The 23342-nt window shown below is 25.3% G+C and overlaps 1 protein-coding gene across 2 annotated transcripts in view; it reads right to left on the reverse strand.

The window, feature by feature from the left end:
* Nucleotides 1-23342, reverse strand: part of LOC136988746 (suppressor of lurcher protein 1-like) — a 210179-nt gene that overhangs the window by 26629 nt on the left and 160208 nt on the right. For both annotated transcript variants that reach the window (XM_067286709.1, XM_067286708.1), the window contains 5 exons: nucleotides 19072-19252; nucleotides 16219-16433; nucleotides 7333-7549; nucleotides 6957-7189; nucleotides 2005-2052 (listed from right to left, as the gene is read on the reverse strand). In XM_067286709.1, the coding sequence (XP_067142810.1) occupies nucleotides 2005-2052; nucleotides 6957-7189; nucleotides 7333-7549; nucleotides 16219-16433; nucleotides 19072-19252 (894 nt within the window). The remainder of the gene's footprint in view (nucleotides 1-2004; nucleotides 2053-6956; nucleotides 7190-7332; nucleotides 7550-16218; nucleotides 16434-19071; nucleotides 19253-23342) is intronic.

Here is a 23342-nt window from a genome sequence, read left to right on the forward strand (position 1 = left end):
CCAAGATAATTCATCGATACAGGCTATTCATAACGACTGTCCAAACTACCTCTTTAACAATTTATATACGTTATAAAAAGATCCAATAACTCATAAAACATATTTGAAAGGATAAGCGAATAAGCGTCTTGAATGCATTCATGACATATCTTCGCTCATTTCCAACAAAACCAATCTACCAAGCGGCTTAAACTTGTCTTTCCAATCTAGAATATAGTCCTTTCAGCAGGTTTATAAGTACTATCGTATTTCACGGTCTAACCTTATACAGTTACTTGGCTTTAGTTACTAAAATCTAGCAGGGAATGTTATTGCTCGTTTGCATGGAAATGTTCCTGTTAGGTATATGACACCAGATGTATAGCACATTACTTTTTCCGAGAAGTCTAACTGGACTTCTTACAATCTGGGGTTTTTGTAAACATGACGTTTCAATGACGATATTGAATTGTTTGTTGTCCTTAAAGTAGTTAAACCTTGTTTAACTTACGGATTACTTCTCGCCAGTTGAACTTTATTAAGTGTTTCGGTTTTCTGAGAAATGCTTTTTCATTCTAAATTTACATAGAAATGACTTTAAAGAAAATTCAAAGTTTTTATTCGAATTAACATATTCAAAACAATTTGATTTATTAAGTAAAGTCTTAAATTTAAATATTTGAAATGAGCATAAAATAAGTAAAGAAATTATGATAATTTATTTTAAAAAATTCTCTTTTATTCTTTAAAAAATAAATTTATTTTTCTATTATAAGTATAATGAAATGAAATATATCGTGCCATTAATATAAACAATATTTTATTTTTATTGTGTTCTATGCTAAAAAAGAATTTAATGTGAAAAAATTAAAATGTTAAATATTACATAACAGAAAATAGACATTAACCCTTTTAAATGGTAACTTCATTATTGTTGTTCTTCCGACCTGTGTTCTTTTGGGCGTTGTTGATATTCTAACATCCATCCAAAATTCAGAAGTTTTAAATTCTGAAATTATGATCGATGTATTTTCTGTTTAAATACAGTGATTCTGTAAATTATAATTTGGAATCTTTGTAAATATTCCTACATTACTTGTGAAATACTGGCTTGAACTTAGAACACCTAAACTTGACATACAGTGTATTTGGGGTTTATAGTATTTAAAATGCTAATTCACACGTATGTTTGAAAATCCGGATAGGGTCTGACCCCAATTAATCCGGATTTTCGGAGCTTCTCTGTAATTATCTGTTTTAAAAAATGTTTTTAATAAATTGTATTTCTTCATAAATTTATTTTCTTTTATTATAAATAAACTAAATCTATATAACAAATATGATGTAATTTCATTGTACATTGCATCATTACTTTTGATGATTCAGTTTTCAAGATTCTAACAAGTTCATAGAAGACATTATTCATTTTTCTACAGTCGGTTACGGTATTATGATCATTCTTTATTTTTTCTGGTTTGAATTTCAAAAAAATTCGATCATCCGAAACCTTCGCTCAAACTAACCAAACTATATAATGTTCAACTGTCATCACGATGTACAATCAATCAAAGAAACAGACCATGGCACCAAAAATACCTGTTTTATCATATATAAAAAATAAATTCTTTCTCAAATTTACCTATCAAATTTATATATATCGAATAATCTCTGACTGATAAGTATATAAGGATTCTTATATACTTATCAGTCAGAAGTACTCAATTATCTTATTAAGAAGACGTTAATATAATTTTCGAATTTTGAAAGACTGAAAACGTTTGGTCAATAAATCTTCTTTGTCGGAATAAAAAGATGTACAGGTACATATAGGATGGAAGAAAAGATGGCGTCATTCGCATTGTACCAATTTTCTATACAAGTAACGCTGTTAGGTCATAAAGTGCCTCGCAGCGTTCGGTCAGCCATTGGCCTTTTTCTTTCAGATAATGGTCTAAAATAGGATCATATATAACTCAAGAAAAACACATAAACGTCAAGAAATAGGGAAACAATTTTTTTCTTTACCTGGCTGGGAAGAAGTGGGCTGGATCTTCTGGCCACCGTTGTCTGGCTCTGTGAATAAAATGTTAAGTGCTATCAAAAATGATGCATTATGAGAAAATAACGATATTAAAGATAAACCTATACACTACAAGAAATTGTTATCTAAATCTTATTACGACAATATATACGTTTCTCTTATAATATTTCCAATTATTATTGTTTGTTTCATGATAGATTATTGTAATTTTATATATTTTGTAGTTCTATATCTAATAAATAAAATGGTATATTTTTCAATTTATTTCAAGAAACATAAAAAAAAAAAAATATTTCTTCTTTTTTATAAAAGTTCTAAATGAATTTAACTTGTAGAATGTTTATATTCAACACACAATAATCAATATAGCAAATATATATATAATTAATGTTTACAAAATAAATCGCTTGTCAAAAGTAAATCCCAAGTAATTGACTCGGTAATAAGTAATCAAAATAAAAGAATCATTGAATGGTTGAGAGAATATTGATTCCTGGATGTCACTGGAGAGTCCGGCTTCGATCTCAGTTGAATCTCATATCAAGTAGAAAAGTTAGTTTTTAGTGTTTATCGAACTGAATGTAAGTAATTGAATAAGAAGAAAAATAACAGGAATTACAAAAATAGTAAAATGAATATTCTCTTAAATATTTTAAGAAAAATATAAAGTTTCTCTAAGTCTGGAAGAAATATTATGAATTTTACTATCAAGGTGGGAATTCCAGTCAGGATAAAATAAAGATTTGTTATAGATTATTTAGTAAAATATTTATAAAATTGCCTTTGACGTATAATTTACGGATATAAACGTAGAAAATACAGAAGAAATATAATCCATAAGGCTGTCAAATCAACTTCTATATTTTTATTCACGTATTTTTTTGAATGTTCGAAATTTAAATATTTTCCTTTATCAACAATAAAAATTCTTTTTTTAATATTTTGTAGTAAATTACATACAAAATATTTCTTCAACATTATAAAATACGATATGCTTGTTAAAAGTATTTTGTAAAAACTAATTTAAATATGCAATAGAAAAAAAAATCGTTAAATCATATCGTCGTGGGATACCATTTGGTAGAGATGTATTTAAATTTTTAAAAATTTAAAATATATATGCGGATATTAAAAATTAATTTTTATTAGAATAATAAAAATTAGAACATATTAAACACGTCTTTACATCGTTTAATGAAAGTAAGGATTATAATTAAATTAAACCTGGATATGATGGTTACATATAAATCAAATATAGTAAATCTTATGAATTGATTTCAAGATTAGATACTGTATTATAGATGTAGATTACATTCATAAATATTAAAATAAATAGCAAACTTGTTCAGTTAAAAAATAACAAATGAAAATCATAACAATAAATAATCTGAAAATAATTTATTTCGATAAAAATGTAATCAAATTTAGAGCGAAATTAATCTTTTACAAGTAAAATTTTAGTTCTTTATTTAGAAATAATATTCATAATCAAAAAATAAAAATAGAAACGATATCCATCATATCATGAATTACGATAATATAATTGGAAAATGTGATCCTATATCTTTAATGTCTTTGTTCAACGTTGTAACGCCATTATCATTAGTAACGATCTTTGTTTAACATCGTTATCATCAGCAACCATTCTTAAATATTTAAACATTTATTATATATTTATCCTTTTATATTGCACACTCTGTAAAGAGTTGTAGAAAGTTTGTATAAAATTATAAATTGATTTAACATAAAGTTATAAACATTTTCAAGAGAAAATAATGTTTATTATCTATCTTTTTCTCTATTTACTTTAATCTTCTTTATGTTTTTAATCATCGACTCTCGCTTATATTAACTTAAATATAAATAATGAAAAAATATATTTTTTTTGTATGTATTTTGGAATTGTAAGGGAAATGATCCATGAAGCAAAAAATAATAAATTTCTTAAACTGAATTTCATATTTTTATAAAAGAAAAATCATTATTTGAAAACTATTAAGAATAAATAACAATGATTTTTTTTTGAAATTTTTCAGTTAATTTAATTTATAAATATTCCATTAAAATAAATTGCTTCATTAAGATATAAAGGAAAAAATTTAATAAGTAAAATATTTTATTTTTATAGTTATTCATAATAAAAATATCATAACTTATTTTAAAAAGTAATCGTTATTTTTTGAATAAAAGGACTTAAAATGTATATATACGCCTTCTGTATTGATTGACTAAGTAAGAATCTTTAAATCTCTGATTTAAAAAAAATGTTAGTCTGATATGCACTTTTTAACAGTTAAATCAATGTTTAATATTCTTAAAGAATTTGAAATACTTTTCATATATAAAATATTTTACAACCAAAACAAGAATAAGATATAAAATAATATTATCATTCAAAACTATAAAAGAATACTTTTAAATTCTTGCATGTAAAAATATTATTGCATTAAAGTTTTTATACGATTACTAGAATCGTATAAAAAGTTTATAACCGAGAAACAAGTTTAAAATACCGGAAAGATGTTAAAAAGACCGCAGATTATAAAATAGAAATCTGTAAAAGAACAAAAGTCAAGAGCTTTATTTTTTTAGGTAAGTGAAAACTATTCTGGTTTTTTTTTACAATTTTTCAAATTTTAGGGAAATAAAAACGACGTTTGTATTTTTTCTTATTTTTTCTATATCTCTAATATTATATGATGATATCAGTAATAATGAATAAATTAATAGAAAATACAGCTTTTTAAAATCGCTAAATTATTAATTGGTTTGCGTGTTTTAAAAGAAAAAAATGATAAAAGCATTGCAATGGTGCACCAGAAACTTCAGATAAGCTGGACAAAAATTTTTGCCGGTTTTTTATTATAAAATTTAAAATAAAATTATTATTTTTTTTATAATGCTATTTCTAACATCCACCATTGTAACTATTCTGGCAAGTTTGTAAGCTGTGCAGAATTTTTTATTATTTTTTTTGAAGTTTTCTTTAGGAAATACTCGCCTTCTGCCCTCCTTGATTGCTCCGCTGAAACATTGCATAGTCTTAATGCAAATTATTTAATTGTTTGCGTATCTTTTCGAAAATTAAAAAGTTAAATCATTATATAAAATTACTACATAAATTTTAAATATAATATATACGTATTACTTTTAATTTGGAAGTGAATAAAAGAATGAATAATGTTTCTAATTTATTTTTACATTTCGCATTATTGTAAGAATTATTAAGTTTACAGATTTGTTTTCTTTCTTCTACTATATTAATATTTATTAAAATTTAAATAAATAAAAATTTACTTTCTTTTTATTTCATATTTGAGGTATAGCTATATAATTTTCAAATTTTATATTCTTTTCTAATTCAAATATTTTTGCAAATACACGAATAAAAGTTATAAAAGATTTTTAGATTTCAATGCATGAATTAAACTGTAGAGGTACAGGTTATGTCTTTATATACACTACACAAGGTAGAAGGTGCTTCAAAAATATGTTAACACTTATATGGAAAAAGTGCGAAGTCAAAGGTCGTGACTTCTTACAAATGAAATACGCAAAGAAAAAACTGCCAGTACAAATCTAACAGAACAAGTTACTTCTATAATTGTGTTAACATTTTTGTAAGCATGCTGTATATTTAGATTTTCATTATTTAAACGTTAATTTTATCAACATTTATTGTAAAACATCTATTTTTTTAAGGTTTTGCTTTTTATTTTATCTCACTGGATATCTAAATTGCTAATTTGTCCTAATTCCAATAATTTAGCCAGAATATTTTAATATTTTTCTCTTTTTTTAGAAAGCAAACTTATCATAATAGAGTTTGCACGTCATGCTGCAAGAAAAATGTTACCTATAAAATTTTATTATTGTAAAAAATATATATATTATAAATCATAGTTTAATGCCGTTATATTTAGAATATTTCATAGATTGACTGACACATTTGTTTCTACAATTTTGTTATTTTTATTTCTAATAGAATAATTTAAATCAAAAATAAAATTTAAAAATAAAACAAGAAAATGTTTTATTGAAATTTGATAATAAAGTAGAAAACAAATATTTTTAATATATAAAATTCCCATGGAGAAGTTTAAAGAATTAGGAAAGTAAAACGAAATACCTAAGTATCTAATACAGTAATTCCCAAGGAAGAGCAATACATTTGATATGACAGGATGACAGAAGGAATAGAAGTCAAGATTTCTTTCAAAGCAATATCTAATTTATTTTAGACAAAGGGAAAAATATCAACCTCTTTTTATATTTTTGAATATTTTTGATTTTTAGAAATTTAAAATATGTTCTATAAATTACACACTAGTAACTACAATAGTGTCGATAATATTATTTAATTTTATAATACCAATAAAAATATGCGATCAAATAATTCTTCGTAAAATGTATTCTGCTGTAAGATCTAATGAAATATTTTAACTACAAAAGATTTTTTTGTACAGCACTTTCACCCACGTGATCTCCAGAGACAATTAATTTTGTATGATTAATATTATAATTTGTGTCAATTTTGTATCTTCTCCAATTACTTAAATTTTTCATTTTAGATTTATCTAACGTTGATTTATTGCATTTATTTTTTTTACAAAAAATTGAATATTTTACAAGATAAATTTAAATGATTAATTAAAGTTCTTAAATAATAAAATTTAACAAAAAATTAATTTTTTAAAATAATCAATTAATAACAAGACATTTAAATACTTTTAAATATTAAAATAATTGTTTTTAAATATAAGTGTTTATTTCTTTAAGTAAGAATTTATTAACGAAATAAAAATAATTAATTAAGACCTACAAAAAGGCAAAGATTTATATTGAGAACGGTATGAGAATTGATTTACAGCATATTGTTTAGATATATAAGATATATTTAGATATATTTAATATATAAAATATATAAGCTTCAAACCTGTAGAAGGTATTTCGATAGGACCTCCAACATTTAAAGTATCTTCCTCAAAAAGAAATGTAGCTTTGAAACCAGGACCAGGAAAATGACTTTCACTAGCAAATTCAATATAAAGATCTGGACCCGTCGATACTAATTCCGTAAACATGTTGATATTACATATTTGGCCTATCAGCTGACTGTTTCCGTCTTTTCCATCATAAACCCTAATCACATCAGGACTGTGCAAACAACTGCAAAAATCGATATATCATTAATATATATCGTTAATCATGTTAATAGTTAATAATGTAAACAGAATAACAGCTATAATTTTAATTTAAAATTTATTCAATTAAATAATCATTAAATTAATTAAAAAATAATTAACGAATACCTTAAATCGCTTTTTTGCAATCGTACTTGTTCGAACATAATGGTGACTTTCTCATTATACTTGCCCATGAAATGATAGGCGCACTGAGTATTTTGAGGATAAGTACTCGGATACTGAGGTGAATAAAATTTACCCCTGCTCCGACTTCCATTTGTGCTGATAAATTGATAGTCACAAGTGCTAGCGTGAAGCAATTCACCATCAATCTCAAACAGTTCTGCGAAAGAAAGAAATATAAATGTCACTTTTATGGATAATGTGAGGAAACAAATGGTCGCCGCTATTATAAAAATGAAGTAATTAACTAAATTAAAGTTTTAAGATAAAAAATTATATAAATATTAAACAATTTATCTACTAAAAATACATCTTTTTTACAAGACTATAAAATAAATTATGCTAATTTATTATAACTTATTATTTATTTGTTAAAAATTTAAAAAGGGAAAATAAAACAATAATCCTGACAAATGTATTAAATATTAAATTATTATTTTATAAACTTAGAATTTATTTAGAAGAGAAAATAATAATACATTTGTATTCTATTGTTAAGATAGAGAAGATGAATGCAACATTCGATTTCTATGCACGTTTCCAACAATTCTCTGTCGTAATCAACACCAGCTGAACGAAAGAAGAAAGAAAAACTTAGAAGAAAAGAAGAAAAAGAAGTCGGGGAAAAAACGTTTTTCTGAGTAACAGTCCAAGTTTCGGAAAAGTCTAGAAATGGCAATTTATCACGTACTTGTCACAGACCGAAGAGAAATATTTATCAAAGGTTGTGTAGATGTTGCTTTAATGGTGAAAAGTGATGCAAACAGGGGCGATAATGACATCTTGTAAATGAATCCTAAATAATGTCACGTAAAACATTCCTTGAATCTTGTATTGATAGAAAGTCTTCTAGAATAAGTTTTTTTTTCTTTCATTTAAAAAAAGTGACTATTCCTAACTACCTAGGTAAGTTATTCTATCCCTGTTCACGTAGATAAATGACATTTTGAGTGCTCTCTTAAAGCCAAAAGAATCTTTCAGTATATAAGTGGACTAATATAACATTTTTGTTGGCTTTTACTAGTGAAATATGAAGAAACTGCACTACCTAAATAGCAAAATTTACCATTCTTTATTTAAGTTTTTTTAAATATAAAAACAACGTAGAAAATGTTCTTAGTTTTTCTGTTAAAAAAATTAAACAAATAAACTTATTTGAAATAATTAAGAACTACTTATCATACTTTTAAATAAAATTTTCCTGAATCTTATGTTTCGAAAACAAGATGAATATATAATTAATTTAATTATATTAAGATCATTGCATAAGAATAATTTTTATTAATCGCTTTTAAAGTATTCAAACATTAAAATCTCATCATTCATAGTTTTTTTTCCTTTACTTTGCTAGATTAACAAATTTCTAAAGAAAAAGTTCTTTAAAACATATGGAACGAACATGTCTAGATTACTACTTACATCTGATGGCACCTATCCAGAAAACGAGCGCCTTTTATTCTGAAAATTGATTGAAGGATGCAATTTACAATAAACCTGTCTTTAGCGGACAAGCGTATGACACGACCACAAATAGTATATTATTGGCTCTCATTCATTCTAAATTTCATAATTACAGGTGTTCGATAAAGCCAACCATTCAACTATTATAATTAAACGTCGTTGAAATGTCATAATTTAAATAAGAGCAGAATGACTACTAATTCGATTAAATCTTTTCATAAAGATAAAATTTTCTAAATTCTGAAGGCTATTTAACTCTTTTGTTCAGTTTGAATAATGCTTTTATTCTCAACAAAAGGCGTAAAATTAATAGAATTGTTTATAAGTAAACAGCATATATTTATAGCAAAAATGATAAATTAGCTCTTGATGTATGAACTCCTGTTTCCTAAAATTAAATTAAATCGCTTAATATTGATCGACACTAATAAAATTTTTCGATGAAGTCGAGATAAGGTCTTATTACCTTCAATTTTAGCTTATGTGTAGACTATTAAGTCACTCTACCTTCTGTTGTAGAAATGCTCTTGGGACTAATCGAGATCATCAATAATGTTCGTGGTCAATGAACGTCAATGGCATTCATCGAAAGCAAAAATATCTCCTCGTACATGAAAGGCAGAAACTCGAACCAGTAATAAATAATAAGTTTAGTCTATAAAAACCAAACTTGTAATATTTTATATGTATTTTTTGATGGAAACTCGAATGTCACATCTTTCGAAGTAACAAAATTTTCATCGAAATCCTACAGATCTTCCAAGCTTGAAATTGAACATAAAGTTGTGTTAAACTCTAAATTATGCAGATAACTATCAAAATTTTAGAATATTGAAGTAAGCTTTGAAAAATTGAAGTGTCAGAACTTTCGATGCAAGAATATACTTAACAAAACGAAAAAAAATTAATAATAATTTTATACATAAACTTTTCCGATTAATTTAATTAAAATTATACAAAAATACAGAAAATTATACAGTTAAATATAAAGACAAATTTAATTTAAAAAAGAGATATATCGAAAAATAAATAGAAACATCATTTAAAAATTTAAATATAAAAAAATCCAAGAGTATTTAGAAAAAAATTAAAAGATAAAATTCATTAATTTATAATTTTAACGAACGTTAAAAAAAGCATTGAATCGATAAACGTTAGACGAATCGGTAAAATTAAAGTTTCAATAGAAATATTTAAGACATAATTTACATTTTCTTACGAAGCACCATAATTCATAAGAAAAGTTATACACGTTACTCATTTGTCAAAAATTTATGGCAAGCAGATAGTTTTGCCGAATTTTATAAGCAGCTTCGGCGTTTTACATTCACCTTATGATTTTATGAAGATTTTATGTCCTCGAGAGATCGAGATAAACCAGATACTCGGTTACTGTGCCTCATTTCGCAGTCTAGAACAGAATGTTGATCTTTAATTTACCGCTTCCAGAACATCCGAACGTAAATATTAAAAGGAATAACGTCTGTAAGAAGCTCATCTATCTTTATATCAACAGTACTATCAAGAATTCAATATGGAGTCCGAAAGAAGTGGATATCGTAAAAAAACATTATAATCCTTGAAACGTAGACTGCCTTTATAATTGGATTGAAATAATAACAGATGTCAGAGTATTGGATGCTGTTTGTAAGACTTAGTGCGGTTTCGTAAAGCTACGTAAAACATTTGCCACGATCCTATAAAACGTCGTTTCTAGGCAATAAAAATCCAAATTGGCATCCTAAAATGAGTCATAAAATCCACATAATGGACCTTCGATCTTCCTTCACTCTTTTCCTATCATTCATGGTAATGCCCCGGGCCACGTGACTGATGACGTCATCAGTCAGCGATGATGGCCATCAGATAATATTTTACGACTATCAAGAATTAATACATATCTAAAATGGTTATTAAGTATTACTGGTATTTATGTAGTAGAGGACGATAGTTAAATTTTATTTGTTTCTAAGTTAGATGAGTCTAATAAAGTGGATACATTATTAGAAATATGAAACTGTAATAATGATACTCGTGATTATTATAGAGTAAGTGCCGACAAGATTGATGATTAACTACTAAAAATCATTACTTGAGAATAACTGCTGAATTGTATTGTTGCTCTACAGATATTGTTTAATTAACGATCGACGAATGGAGCGATATTTTACTCACAATACGTATCAATCTGATGTATATTTTAATAACTCGACTACTAAACTTATTTTATAGTTTTCAACAAACCGACTTTAAAGAGTTTACTAGTTTAAAACGCAAGATTAATTTGATAATATCTCAAAATCTGCATTTTATTATTAAATACGTGTCGATAATTTATCAAATTTCGAAGATTTCTAGAATTCAAAACAAACTAGAAAGCGTTATAAAAAAAAACAAGTTCCATTTTAATATTTATTTTTGTTTTCTCGGTTAAGTGAAAATCTTTATGCTTTTTTAAATATAAATTTAAATGTATTTGGATGAATGATTCTGTTTTTGTTTAAAGGATTTCGTATCATTTATTTTTAAAAATTTCTAACTATTCGCATTATTTAGAGCAGGATTTATTTTATATTAAGCTGCAATTAAATTTGTTTTATTAAATTTAAGACGATTGCCATCTTTTGCAGCTTTGTCATTGTTGATTTTGTCCATTTCAATCATTTTTTCCCCTTCTTTTTAGGGTCTTCTTCATCCATCGAAAATTGTTTATTCGATGTTCTGTATAATGTGTTCTTCCTACCTCTTCCATCTTTATGTCCTCATTCTTTTCATTTTCATCTCATCTGCTTCACATCTTTCTCATCTAATCTTCTCGAGATCAAAAACATTTTAATCTCATTATCTGTTTCATCCTCACATTCCTTTTCTTTTATTCACTATATAAAACATTTAGTCTGGTCCTATATGGAGTATGCAATACCGCATTCAGATTTTCTATATCTAATGCAATCGTTGGAAAAAAATATCTTTTCATAATGTAGAAATTATCTTGATAATTTTCGAGTTGGTTAATACATTAATACAATTAACAAAATTACATTACTATATTCTAATAATCTATAAGAGAGAAATGTGGTGCTGCTAATATATATTAATTAGCCTTATGATTTGTAATAAATATAATTAGAATCCATAAAAATTTTAATTAGATTTCGAAACATTTATAAACTTTCACACGGAATTAAAATGATTTGTAATATTTATATTAATTTTAATGTTATAACTGTAAAAATGTTAACCATAAATGAATTTCAATTAACAGAAAGAAATTTCTTAAATATAAAAAATATTTATTATTTTATAAAATATTAAGTTTTTTTAATACGCTAAAAACGTCACCAATCAAAAAATAATAGGAGCTACTTGAATTATATTTAAATAATAAACAATACTATTATTTTATATTAATATTATTAAATCTTAAAATAAATTTTTATATATGTTTAGTTTAGCCTAATAGGTTCTTGCTCCTCAATAAACTTTCATTTGTATCATAACAAAAATAATTTTATTTTCTAAACTTTAAATATTAAGTAGATCTATATTTTTAATTATAATTAAAAAATCATGATATATATTTATTTAGATTTACACTACTAACGAGACGAAAAATTTCTCTATGTTATTTATTAACTTATGTATAAAAAGTTGCATTTTGAAATTACTTTTAATATTTAAAAAAAGTAATAATATTTATCACTTACATTTTTAATTCACTTATGATTTCAAGACTTTTATGTCATATTATCTATTTATCTATTTAACTTGTGATATCCAATTATCGGAATTATTTACTTTGGAAATAGAAATTCTTTCGAGTAAATATGAACAAATAAAAGAATCATTTTCAATTTCTTCTTTGAATTAGTAAATTAATTAATACTATACTTTAATTTGTTTATTTGCCATTCTAAAAACTTTAAATATAAACAATTAAAAAGTATATACAAATAGATCTAATATATTACTGTTTAGATCAGTTTTGCTTGCTGATGTAAATGAAGTAAAATATTAATTTAAATGACTAGTCATTCCGTAAACGTATTTATCTATTTTAAATACATGCCACTATGTTTAACAATAGGCAACTATTTTAATGTCTAACGTATACTTTTATTAACTTAAATTTCATATATAATAAAACAGGACAAAGCTTGAAAAAATTTTAAACAAAGGAATTAAGTCAAATATTCAAAGGAGAAATAAATAAAATTTAATATTAATTTTTTAATAATTTTAGCATTTTACTAAAACTAATTAAAATATAAAATTGTGTAACAATGCTTAGTAAGAAATATTTTTAAAATATTTCTTAAAAAGTCATTTTAGAATTATATATCGAAAGAGAATTGATTTTAGATTTAAAAAAAAATTTTTTTCTATATTTTCTTGCTTGTATTTTAAAAAGTTACATATTATAGTTTCAATTACAATATTATAATTTAAAATTTTTAAATCGTTTTCTTAGTTTTACTAATAAACAAAGTTGGATAAGCAGTTTCTGGAATCCGCATTTGTTCTGGAATTGATCTGTTGACTTTTATGAAACAAAAGCAAAAGTTGAACCACATAGGATTTATATCTGGACAAACAATTCTCTGAAAGCCGCTGATGAAATAAATCAAGCAGATTAAAAGAAGTTTATGTTCTAAATTCTTTTAAAAGAAAAAAAAATGTGATTTTTAAATGCTATGCTTTTCTTTTAATTTACATAAGAACTCTTATTATGGACGAATGCATCCAGTGTTACCACAAGATGGAAATAGGAAAAAATATTTCTTCTATGGTGATCTCGTTGAGACGCTTTAGCTAGTGCTCGACAGCTGGCACTTAGCCTGTTTTCTTTTTTTTCTTTAATAGTTTTTATTCAACAACAGAATACCGTACTGCTGAAGAGGCCTATAAATGTCAATAAGGGAAAAATGACGTTTTGTGAACCATGGCGTGTGAAACCGTCCATTGGCTTGGAAATTAAAGTAACTAAGACTGAAAATTAATAATGGTGGTTAGGCGAAATGTGAAGAAAGAGGAATCTTCTGACTTCTTTACGGAAGAATGAGCTAGTTCTTGATGCAAGAATGATGCACCGTTGAATCAAAACAAGATTTATCTGGATGAATATGTTACAAATTCTATAAAGTAATGCAGAAGTCAACTGCAAAAATTTTATTGTTAAATGCAGTTTATTAAAAGGAAGTCAAATATTTGAAGAAAGGATTTTATTAAAAGTTTCTTTTTCATTCAACAAAGAATTGCCGACAATAAACAGCAAACCGAGACATTTCAAATATTTAATAAAACGAAATTCTCATATTAATGCCATAATTATGTAACGTGAAATGCATCGAAACATAAAAATAAAGAAATTTAATATTAATAATTTATGCAAACATATATTTTAAGATTTCAAAATTTCACTAGATGTATTTTATTAAGACAAGAAAATTCCATTCTTCTGAAGAAACGTTATAAGATAAAATGTTTTTATTTTTATATTGTAGAGTAAATATAAAGTTTAATATGCTTCGTTTCATTTCGTAATTTCATAAAAATTTCGAAGTGAAATAAATTAACAATAAATACACTTAGGAATAGGAAATGAAATCGAAATGCATTCTTGCAAAGAATTTATCAGGTGACATAATAAACTCATTCGAAACCTTTCAACATTGATATTTTCACTAAAGGATTTCAGGTAAGATGTTATACTTTTCTTTTTCTGCAGTCAGCAAGATCGATAAGTTACAACAGAAAAGTTGTACAATTCCCTCGGTGGTTTGTACCAATGATAACAACGATGCATCCCGCTGTGTCCGCATTGTCTATCTCCAATCAGCCCAGTGTGGGATAAGTTTGTTGTAACAAAAAAAACCTTCACAAAAACATAATAGACATGTGAATTACAACGAAACAACTATCTAAGACTATTGTTTTAACATTTCTTGTAGTTTATTTACATTAAACAAATATAATGAATATTAAAAAATTCTATGAATATATTGACATTTAATTCTCAGCATAATAAAACATACTGTATTTTTAAAATTAATATTCCAATTTAAATTGAATAATATACAGAAAATGAAATACAGACAAATGAATTCTATTTATATTTAGATTGTGACATTGTATATTTAATTATCAATTTAAAAAAATATATAACGTTAAGGTTGAATTTTTGTCTAAACAGAAATGAATAATTCTGTTTTTAGTATCACGTGGAAAAATAGCTACTTTTATGAGAATTGTAGTTAACCTTGCTATTAATCCCTATAAAGATAAAGAGTGATGTTGGCAAATAACATTAGACACTAGTCAAGAAAATCCAATGGAAAGGAAGTAGTGGTTGTGTTGCAAGGTTAACAGGATTATTGGAAACAATGATTGCTATATTGTGCAGAAGTTGTGAAACTTTTCTTAAAAGAATCTCTTCTTTACGAAAAGAAATGATAAATTAAAATATATATATATAATTTGAACTGCTTATAATTTGTAAATGTATGAATTTTAAATGATATTACTGTATATTGACATTATCTTTCATAACATACGAGAAATCTACGTATTACAAACGTAAACTATTTACTAAGTATACTAATACCTATCAAAAATTTATTTTTAATCAAAACTTTTCTTATAATTTTATATCAGAAACATAAATCTAACGTTTAGGTATGTTTAAGTTATGAAAATTTCTATTACTGTTAAACAAGGATTTAGTTTAAGATTAGAGAAGTACATCCATCCCTCGGAGCCGAAATTTCCAATTTTTGTATGCGTATAACATATTTCTAAGCTTTTTGAATTAAAAAATGAATAATAGATCGCATACTTATATAACTTATATAAAGAAAGTCCTTTGAAGCAACAGCTTACCATTTTTTATATGATTTTCTTTATAAAATATTTTTAAATTTAAGAAATAATAATATTGAAAGAAAGTTGTAACTCATGTAATTTATAATGCATATCCATATATTATAAAAGATGTAACTTCATATGTAAATCATGTATTATAAATGATGTTTTGAAGTTAAATTATTTAGAATTTTAAAGCTTATTTATTACGGAAAATACTCAAGGATAAATTTATTTAACTTTGTTGCCAAATAATATAAAAGAACAGAAAAATATTACATCAAAAAGTTTCATTAGTTTGCAAAATTATAAATTCAAAACATGGCATATTAGTTAATCTAGTAGAATAATCTGACAGATATTGTTTAAGTAATCAATATATAAATTAGAAAATGTTTATCTGTATATTTAGAAAACTAGTTAAATCCGTGATAGAAATCTCTGTAAAATTAGTTCTATCCATATAATGCAATTTAAATGTTTAAAGATAAGTATGGAATGTCTTACTTTTGCTCAGAAACCTGTATGTTCCACGGAATCCAGTATTGTTTCCATTTTGCCAGTCTGAATGAAACTCAAAGATAAGGCTGTTCCCTGAGGAGTAATGAGTCTGTTCTATGTCTGCTATCTTCCCACAGAGGACGATGTTCCATGGACTCTGTTCGTTCACTCCCGCTTCATCCAAGTGAAGGAACAATTTGACGTAATCTCCGTAGATACATCTGGCGAAAAACAAAAATCATATTCGAAAAACTTATCGTTACAAAAAGATTGTTCTTGACGCACACTAATTAATATGAAAGAAGAAACAATTCAGAAATTTTTGAAGCAGATAAGAGAAAGATTCTTTTTATGAATATAAAAAAGCCTTTTTTCATTTTAAAACGTTTCTTTGCTATGTGAGAAAAATATGCTAGTAAAAAGCAAATTAATTACTTGTTACATTAATTAGAAAAATATGTTATTATAAAATTTTTAAAAAGTGGAATATATTAAGTAAACATGAAATTTTGAATGATTAAATTTAGTTGTAATGATGTAAATATCTGTTTATTTTAAATAATTTTTAATGGCTTTGTGGATATTAATATATACTGTACATATTTTATTTTTGACTCAACCCTGCTAGCGTTAAGAGGATCACACACATTATGGGTTCAATAGGTATAAGGGAAGGGTTTCGATATATTTGAGATAGACTATCCCCGAAAACTTCCAGAGGTTTTTCGACCGCTGAATTCGATTTCGGATTCTCAGAGAGATAGATTGACGCCTTAACCTGTTCGACTATTCGGCCTATTAATAATTTTTGCATCAATTCAGATATTTCTTTATTTAAAAACCTAAAAAATTAAAACTGGAAAATATAATTTTTAAGGTTTTAGATATAATTTTAAAGCGCGCATTTAAATTTTTATGGAATAGAAAACACTGTTCAACAGTAATCGTTTCCGTTCTTTCAATAATTTGTCATTTTTAATTATAATTTTTGTTTTTAAATGAAGAAAATCAACAACATAATGTTTAAATTACTTTTTAATGTTCCACTATTTTAATAACGTAAATATTTACATTTATATAACATTAATTATCGTTTAAAATTTAAATAAAGAATTTTTCGTTAAGTATTATTTCAAATTGGAGTAATCATCAAAAGTGAGATACTTTTTTCAATAGAAAGTTAATAAACTTACATTAAAATTCGTGGAAAGAAAAATTTTATTGCTTATGGAAAAACAATTCCAGGCATTTAATCATTAATTAAATATTTAGTTTATCTTCCTCATAAAGTCTTGAAAATGTTTCTGTTCATTTGTTTTCATCGTTGATTAAAATCTATGCTTCTTAGCTAATTAAGAGGATAAAAATCAACATTTATCTTGTTTCCATCCCGAATTACCTTTTAAAATAAATATTTATTAAACTTTTTGTGACATTAATCAAAGGAATGCCGGAAGTATTGCTATTTTGTTGAATACGATCAACTCTAAAGATAGTTTTAATCAATTTTCTTTTATTATTCGAATTAATTTAGTTTTTATTTATTCCTGTTAATTAAACGAAAAACGAGAAGAATAAATATATTAGGTTATTTAGAATTACTTTAACTAACTTACAGAGAGTTTTTTTATTGTTCATTTAATTTCTACGATAAAAATTTACTTTAATAATACAGTAATATAATATAATATGGAATTTATGAATATATAATATAATATTTAACTTTCTATACTGGAAAATAAATCTTTCTGCCCTCTGGACACTAACCATACCCATACCCATCACGGCCATACCCGCAATGGGCCAAGTAGTGACGAACGGTGTTCGACATATTTGAACAGCCCACTCCCAAAAAATTCTGGGGATTCGATCCTGGATTCCCAGAGAGGTAAGCTTGGATCCCCCGATCCCTCTCAAACACTTTGGTCGTCGTTAACTAAATTATAATTTAGTAAAAGTGAGAGATAAACAGGTAGAATCGAGCTTTTTGATGGGACAAATCTAAAATGAACGAATCAAAATGTATTAATCTAATGTTTTAACGTTTTCTTGAGAAAGCAATATATTATTTTTTCAATAGTGTTGGGGAATTCGAATGAAAAATTATCGATTATTCCATTATCAAAATCTTTTCAAATACTGGAACTATTTTAGAATCATTCAAATGATTCAATTATTTTAAATGAGGAAAAAATTGTCAAAAGTTATAAAAATATCTTATTTTGCAATCGAAATTTTGCATCAAAATTATCTCTGCTCTCAAGAGGATGATTTTGGTTTCGCGTTGATAAACATTAAGCATTTGGGCAGTTGATTATTAAGTAAATGATTTATTAAACGGGTTATTTTAGATTGTGTCTTTGAACATACTGTATTTACTGTAGGCCTATTTAAATAAACACTCGGACTATTTAGTAATTTTATAAATTAAAATGATATCGTTAACTGCATTTAAATACCGTATAACTTATTAAGTATGATATTATTAATAATGAAATTTTTCAAGGATTTTACATTAATTTGAGGGTATATATAACAACATTTTAGTGTTAAACTTTAAGCAATAGCTAGAATTTAGGCGAAAAACTAAATTATACTAATTTGAGTGAATAATTTGAATGAATTATTGAATCATTCAATTATTGAAAAAATCCATCAATATATTTTTTTAAAACTTAATCAATAAGATTAATAAAAGCTTATTTCGATTCGTATTCCATCCCTACAAGAAGAATATAATGCTTAATAGCTTTGATATTTTTATAGACTGTAGTAATAAATTGATTTAATTTATTGTATTTTCTTGAATTATAGTAAATATTATCATTATATTTAGATAAATGAAAATATTTTACTGACTCTAACTCCTTCTTTTGGACATCAAATTCGTCGAAAGTAATTTCAACAATATCTTCCTCGTGTCCTATGAAAGTGTACAGAAGACAATCAATATTGTCTTCGTAAGGGACGGGCCAGTTGGGTGACGTAAAAACACCATATTCTTTACCATACGTATCATCAAACACCACACAATTGCAACCTGAAAAAAAAGAACAGGTTTTGATCTTTATAGTGTATTAAAATGAGAAAACTCCACATAAATCAAATCAATCTAGTGTGACTTTTTTGAAGCGTTAAATTTACAAAAAAAAATTATTCGAAGTGTAATTTATTCTCGAACATTTAATAGCAAAGTATCTACTGATAACTGATTGCAGCAATTAAACGATTCATTTAAGCGGAATCTATTGTAATCCAGATTTCTTGATGCAAGAGAATTTAATTATTTTAAATAATGAAAATAATTTATTTCTATATATATATCAAAGCATAATTATTTTATTTTCTGAACAAAGTTAACTTAAACATTTCTACACTTTTGAAGAGATTACGATTGCGTTTATCCATCGTATGTAAATGTTTGATTGTTTCAAAACTATTAAGCTGTAAAGAATATTAGTATTCATGATGGCTATGTCTCATGAATATTAAAATATGCATCACATTCTTAACACGAATAGCAACTGAACTTTATACGGTACTTAAGAGTATTTTAATGTCGGTTTTAACAAAAGAATGCCTATTAATAACATTATCAGTAGAAATATATTTGATTAAAATTCGCTTTTTAATTATAAACAATTACATAAGTTCTCAAAAATCTAATATGCAGTTGATATGACTTATAGACACACGACTTTTTCTAGCATTTACTTATCAGAAGTTAACATCCGAGACTATAAATGTTATCCTTCTCGTGCTTTTACTGCATATCTATAATATAAAAATGTAGTGCAAATATATTTGAATTTATACGAAGTCTAAGTAATAAAAATACCGCCATTCACGATAAGCAATAAAGATTTTGAAGTTGAAAACAACTTAATCGCTATTATAATGGAGAAGTGGAGAAATCATTTGTATACTCAATCTTCATGATTATTATGTCCATAAACTTGAATAATCCTCAATAAAATTTATTGTAGCATCGATTTCCTTTATGCTTTATTTCTTTCTTCGAATTTTATTAGTTTGAACTCTTATAAATGAGAACCATTGATTTTTTCCAACAATTAATTTCAAACAAGACGAAATTAATTAATTAGAATTAAAACAAAAATAAATTCTCGACTATAAAATTGTTTTAAGTCATTTAATGTTAAATTCAGAAAATTATTCACTTTAGAAGTTTATAATTTAAGTTTCATTCGTATATATAAATCATTTCTAAATTAAATAAAGTAACTTAGTTACTCGCTACATTAGCGATTTAATTTAAATACAAAATTAAATTAAGTTAATTTAATATTTGAGAAAGTCAAAATTACTATATTTATACAATAGAACATTCATTGATATAACCTTAACACTTTGTTAATTTCTTAAAGTAAAAATAAGGAATTACCATTTTAAACAAGAGATAATAAAAGGAATTTTAAAATACATGCCTAACTATTGCCATTTGGTTTGCCTATCGTGCAAGCTAAATGGCAGCAGTTTTCTCTAATGTAGGTTTTCTTGAATCGGCAGACAACTCAAAAGTAAGCTTGCGTGCAGTTATATTCCTAAGATGTTTGGCAGTTATAGCTGGATAACGTTCATTTCTTCATGGCAGTCCTGGTTCAAGATGACTTTTCTGGTTTTCGTGTATCCTGCTTGTATTGGAATTATCTCAAAAACCAATAGACAACTGTTTTACTTCTAACTTATATAGCCATTAGGTGACTCTACTTGACATATTGGCATCCACTACCTTTTATTTTGCCTGTATTTCTCACTGATTTATTTAATCAGTTCTTAAAACCAATAAAAAGCAACTTTCTGATAAACTTTTTTCTTTTCAATAATTCTGTGTTATTTCTCAAAAATTTATCGAATTTAAATTTGTTTTTAATTATTTTTTAAAATCAATAGAATATTGAAATATGCTATTTAATTGAAATACGATTTATTATTCTTAATTTGAAAAATTTTAAAGTAGATTAGTGAAAAAACATTTTGTGAAATTACTGTTTCTGTCACTTAAATCCATTTCTATCGTTGTAAGGAATTTAAAATAAATTCTTTCTGTATGAAAAAAAAATGTCAAACAATTGAAAAGTTAAATCCTTATACAGCTTTATATAGCGAGAGAGTGTATGAAACGAAATCCTATTTTATGCGACGTGTCCTCCAAAAGAATTTAATGTGAAATTTCTTCTATGAAACAAAAATTTATTTTGGTCTCTTGAGTTTTCTTCTTATGTAGATTTCATTGGATGCTGATAAAATATGCTAAAGTTTACAGAGATTAAGGTACCTTCGAGACCGATGAAATTATTAATTTTATTATAATAGAGACCCAATTTCAGATTTTAAATATTTTTAAATTAATTTTAGAAAACTAATCAAATACAAAGCAAGAAAAATATTTTCCATTTATTAGAAACGTTATCTTTAGAGTAATCGAAGTATAATAAATATATATGAATTTTAAGTTAGTGCTTTATTTCACTTCATTAATTTTAAGTTACAGACGAAGCTGCAATGTGACGAGTCAAAATCAATGTATTAATGTAATTATACGATACATTTACAGCGAACTCATTGAAACAATCTTATATTAGCTACTATGACAAAACTTACGAATTATTAACTTGGAATCTAAGCGAAAGAGACCTTATCTAAAACAAACTTTTTCATTCTTCAATAATAAAAAACACATTAATAAATTTTTCATAAGAAATAGAAACTGTCTTCAAGAAAAGAAATAATGAAAAAAAAATTGACACTAACAGGAAAAATGAAGATAACATGGAATGTAATTTAAAAGATACCTCCGGATATAGTTGCTAAATGACACGAAAAGATTTGTATCGTACGAATCTTTGCCATTGTATCATATTAAAGTCTTCAATTTTATGTAACTTATAAAATGAATCATTTGATTATGACAATTAGTATCAAAAAATGAAAAATCTATTCACCAAATGCGGTCTTATATATCAAATTCTTCTGCTTTCTTAGTATATATAAATCATGTCGATAATTTAAGATAATTTATCGCTAAAGAAATTTATACATAATAATAACTTATATTAATGATAATGCTGACATGCAATTTTTAAATATAATAATGATTAGGTTTTTTTTTATTAAAAATGTAGCCAGCTTTATATAAATATTTTTGCTTTATCCGAAAAGGATTGAAATTTGAAATTAAATTTCATAAATATATAATATAACTGTTATAAAATTCTATGAAATATGTATTTAAAAAAAAAATTCAGTCAATCACAAGAAGGATTTTTATTATTTAAGAAACAGTGAAAAGATTCATAAGAGCAAAGTATTTTTTAAAAAATAAAGTAAGAGTCGTTGTAGTTTAATGTAATAAACATGTTTAAGTTCAGAGAAATATGTGCCTTAATTTTTGTTGAAGAATATATACATTTAAATTGTCAGACTTATCATCGTTTTTTAGGAATTTCAAATCAATTCAACGATTAGAATTTTTTAAAAATTTTTTTCGGTAGAATATACGAAATAAATAAAGTACTTGAATATGCTGTTAAGATACTTTATAATGTATCAGTTTTATGACGGATGGCTATTAAAGTTTAGGCCAAGGCTGTCTAACTACTAATGCTTAAGAAATCATGGTTTAGTGGCAGCATGTTTGGCTGTAAGCCACAAGTTTTATATTACATAAATTGAAATATATTTTGTTACTTAATACTCTTCTCCTTTATTTAAAGATTCTTTATAATTAAAATAATTAAATTTCTAGTTTGGTTTATGATACATATCGAATCAATTCTAATGGAGAATTCAAGCATAGAATCTAAACTTTTGTTCGGGATCTCGAACTTTTAGGTATTGTAATTAATTCAAATATATGCTTGTCTATACTCACTCTTCGTTCTAGTTAATTATAGTCCGAATTCATTTCTAGTTAAGATTCTAAAGACCTTATAAATATCAAGTCGTAAGTAATATAAACTTTACATGAATTTAGCCTAAAAATATAAAATCACGCCTTGCAAGTCTACGCTTGTCTAGGACACCTCACAGCCTTAAACTGCTTCTTTCATTCGTACTGAGTTTAATAGAACTATCGCCAAGCTGAATAAGACTCGACAGTAACGCCG

Source organism: Centruroides vittatus, unplaced genomic scaffold (genome assembly GCF_030686945.1).
Source record: "Centruroides vittatus isolate TY-2023 unplaced genomic scaffold, ASM3068694v2 scaffold_386, whole genome shotgun sequence".
NCBI classification, from domain to species: Eukaryota; Metazoa; Arthropoda; class Arachnida; order Scorpiones; family Buthidae; genus Centruroides; species Centruroides vittatus.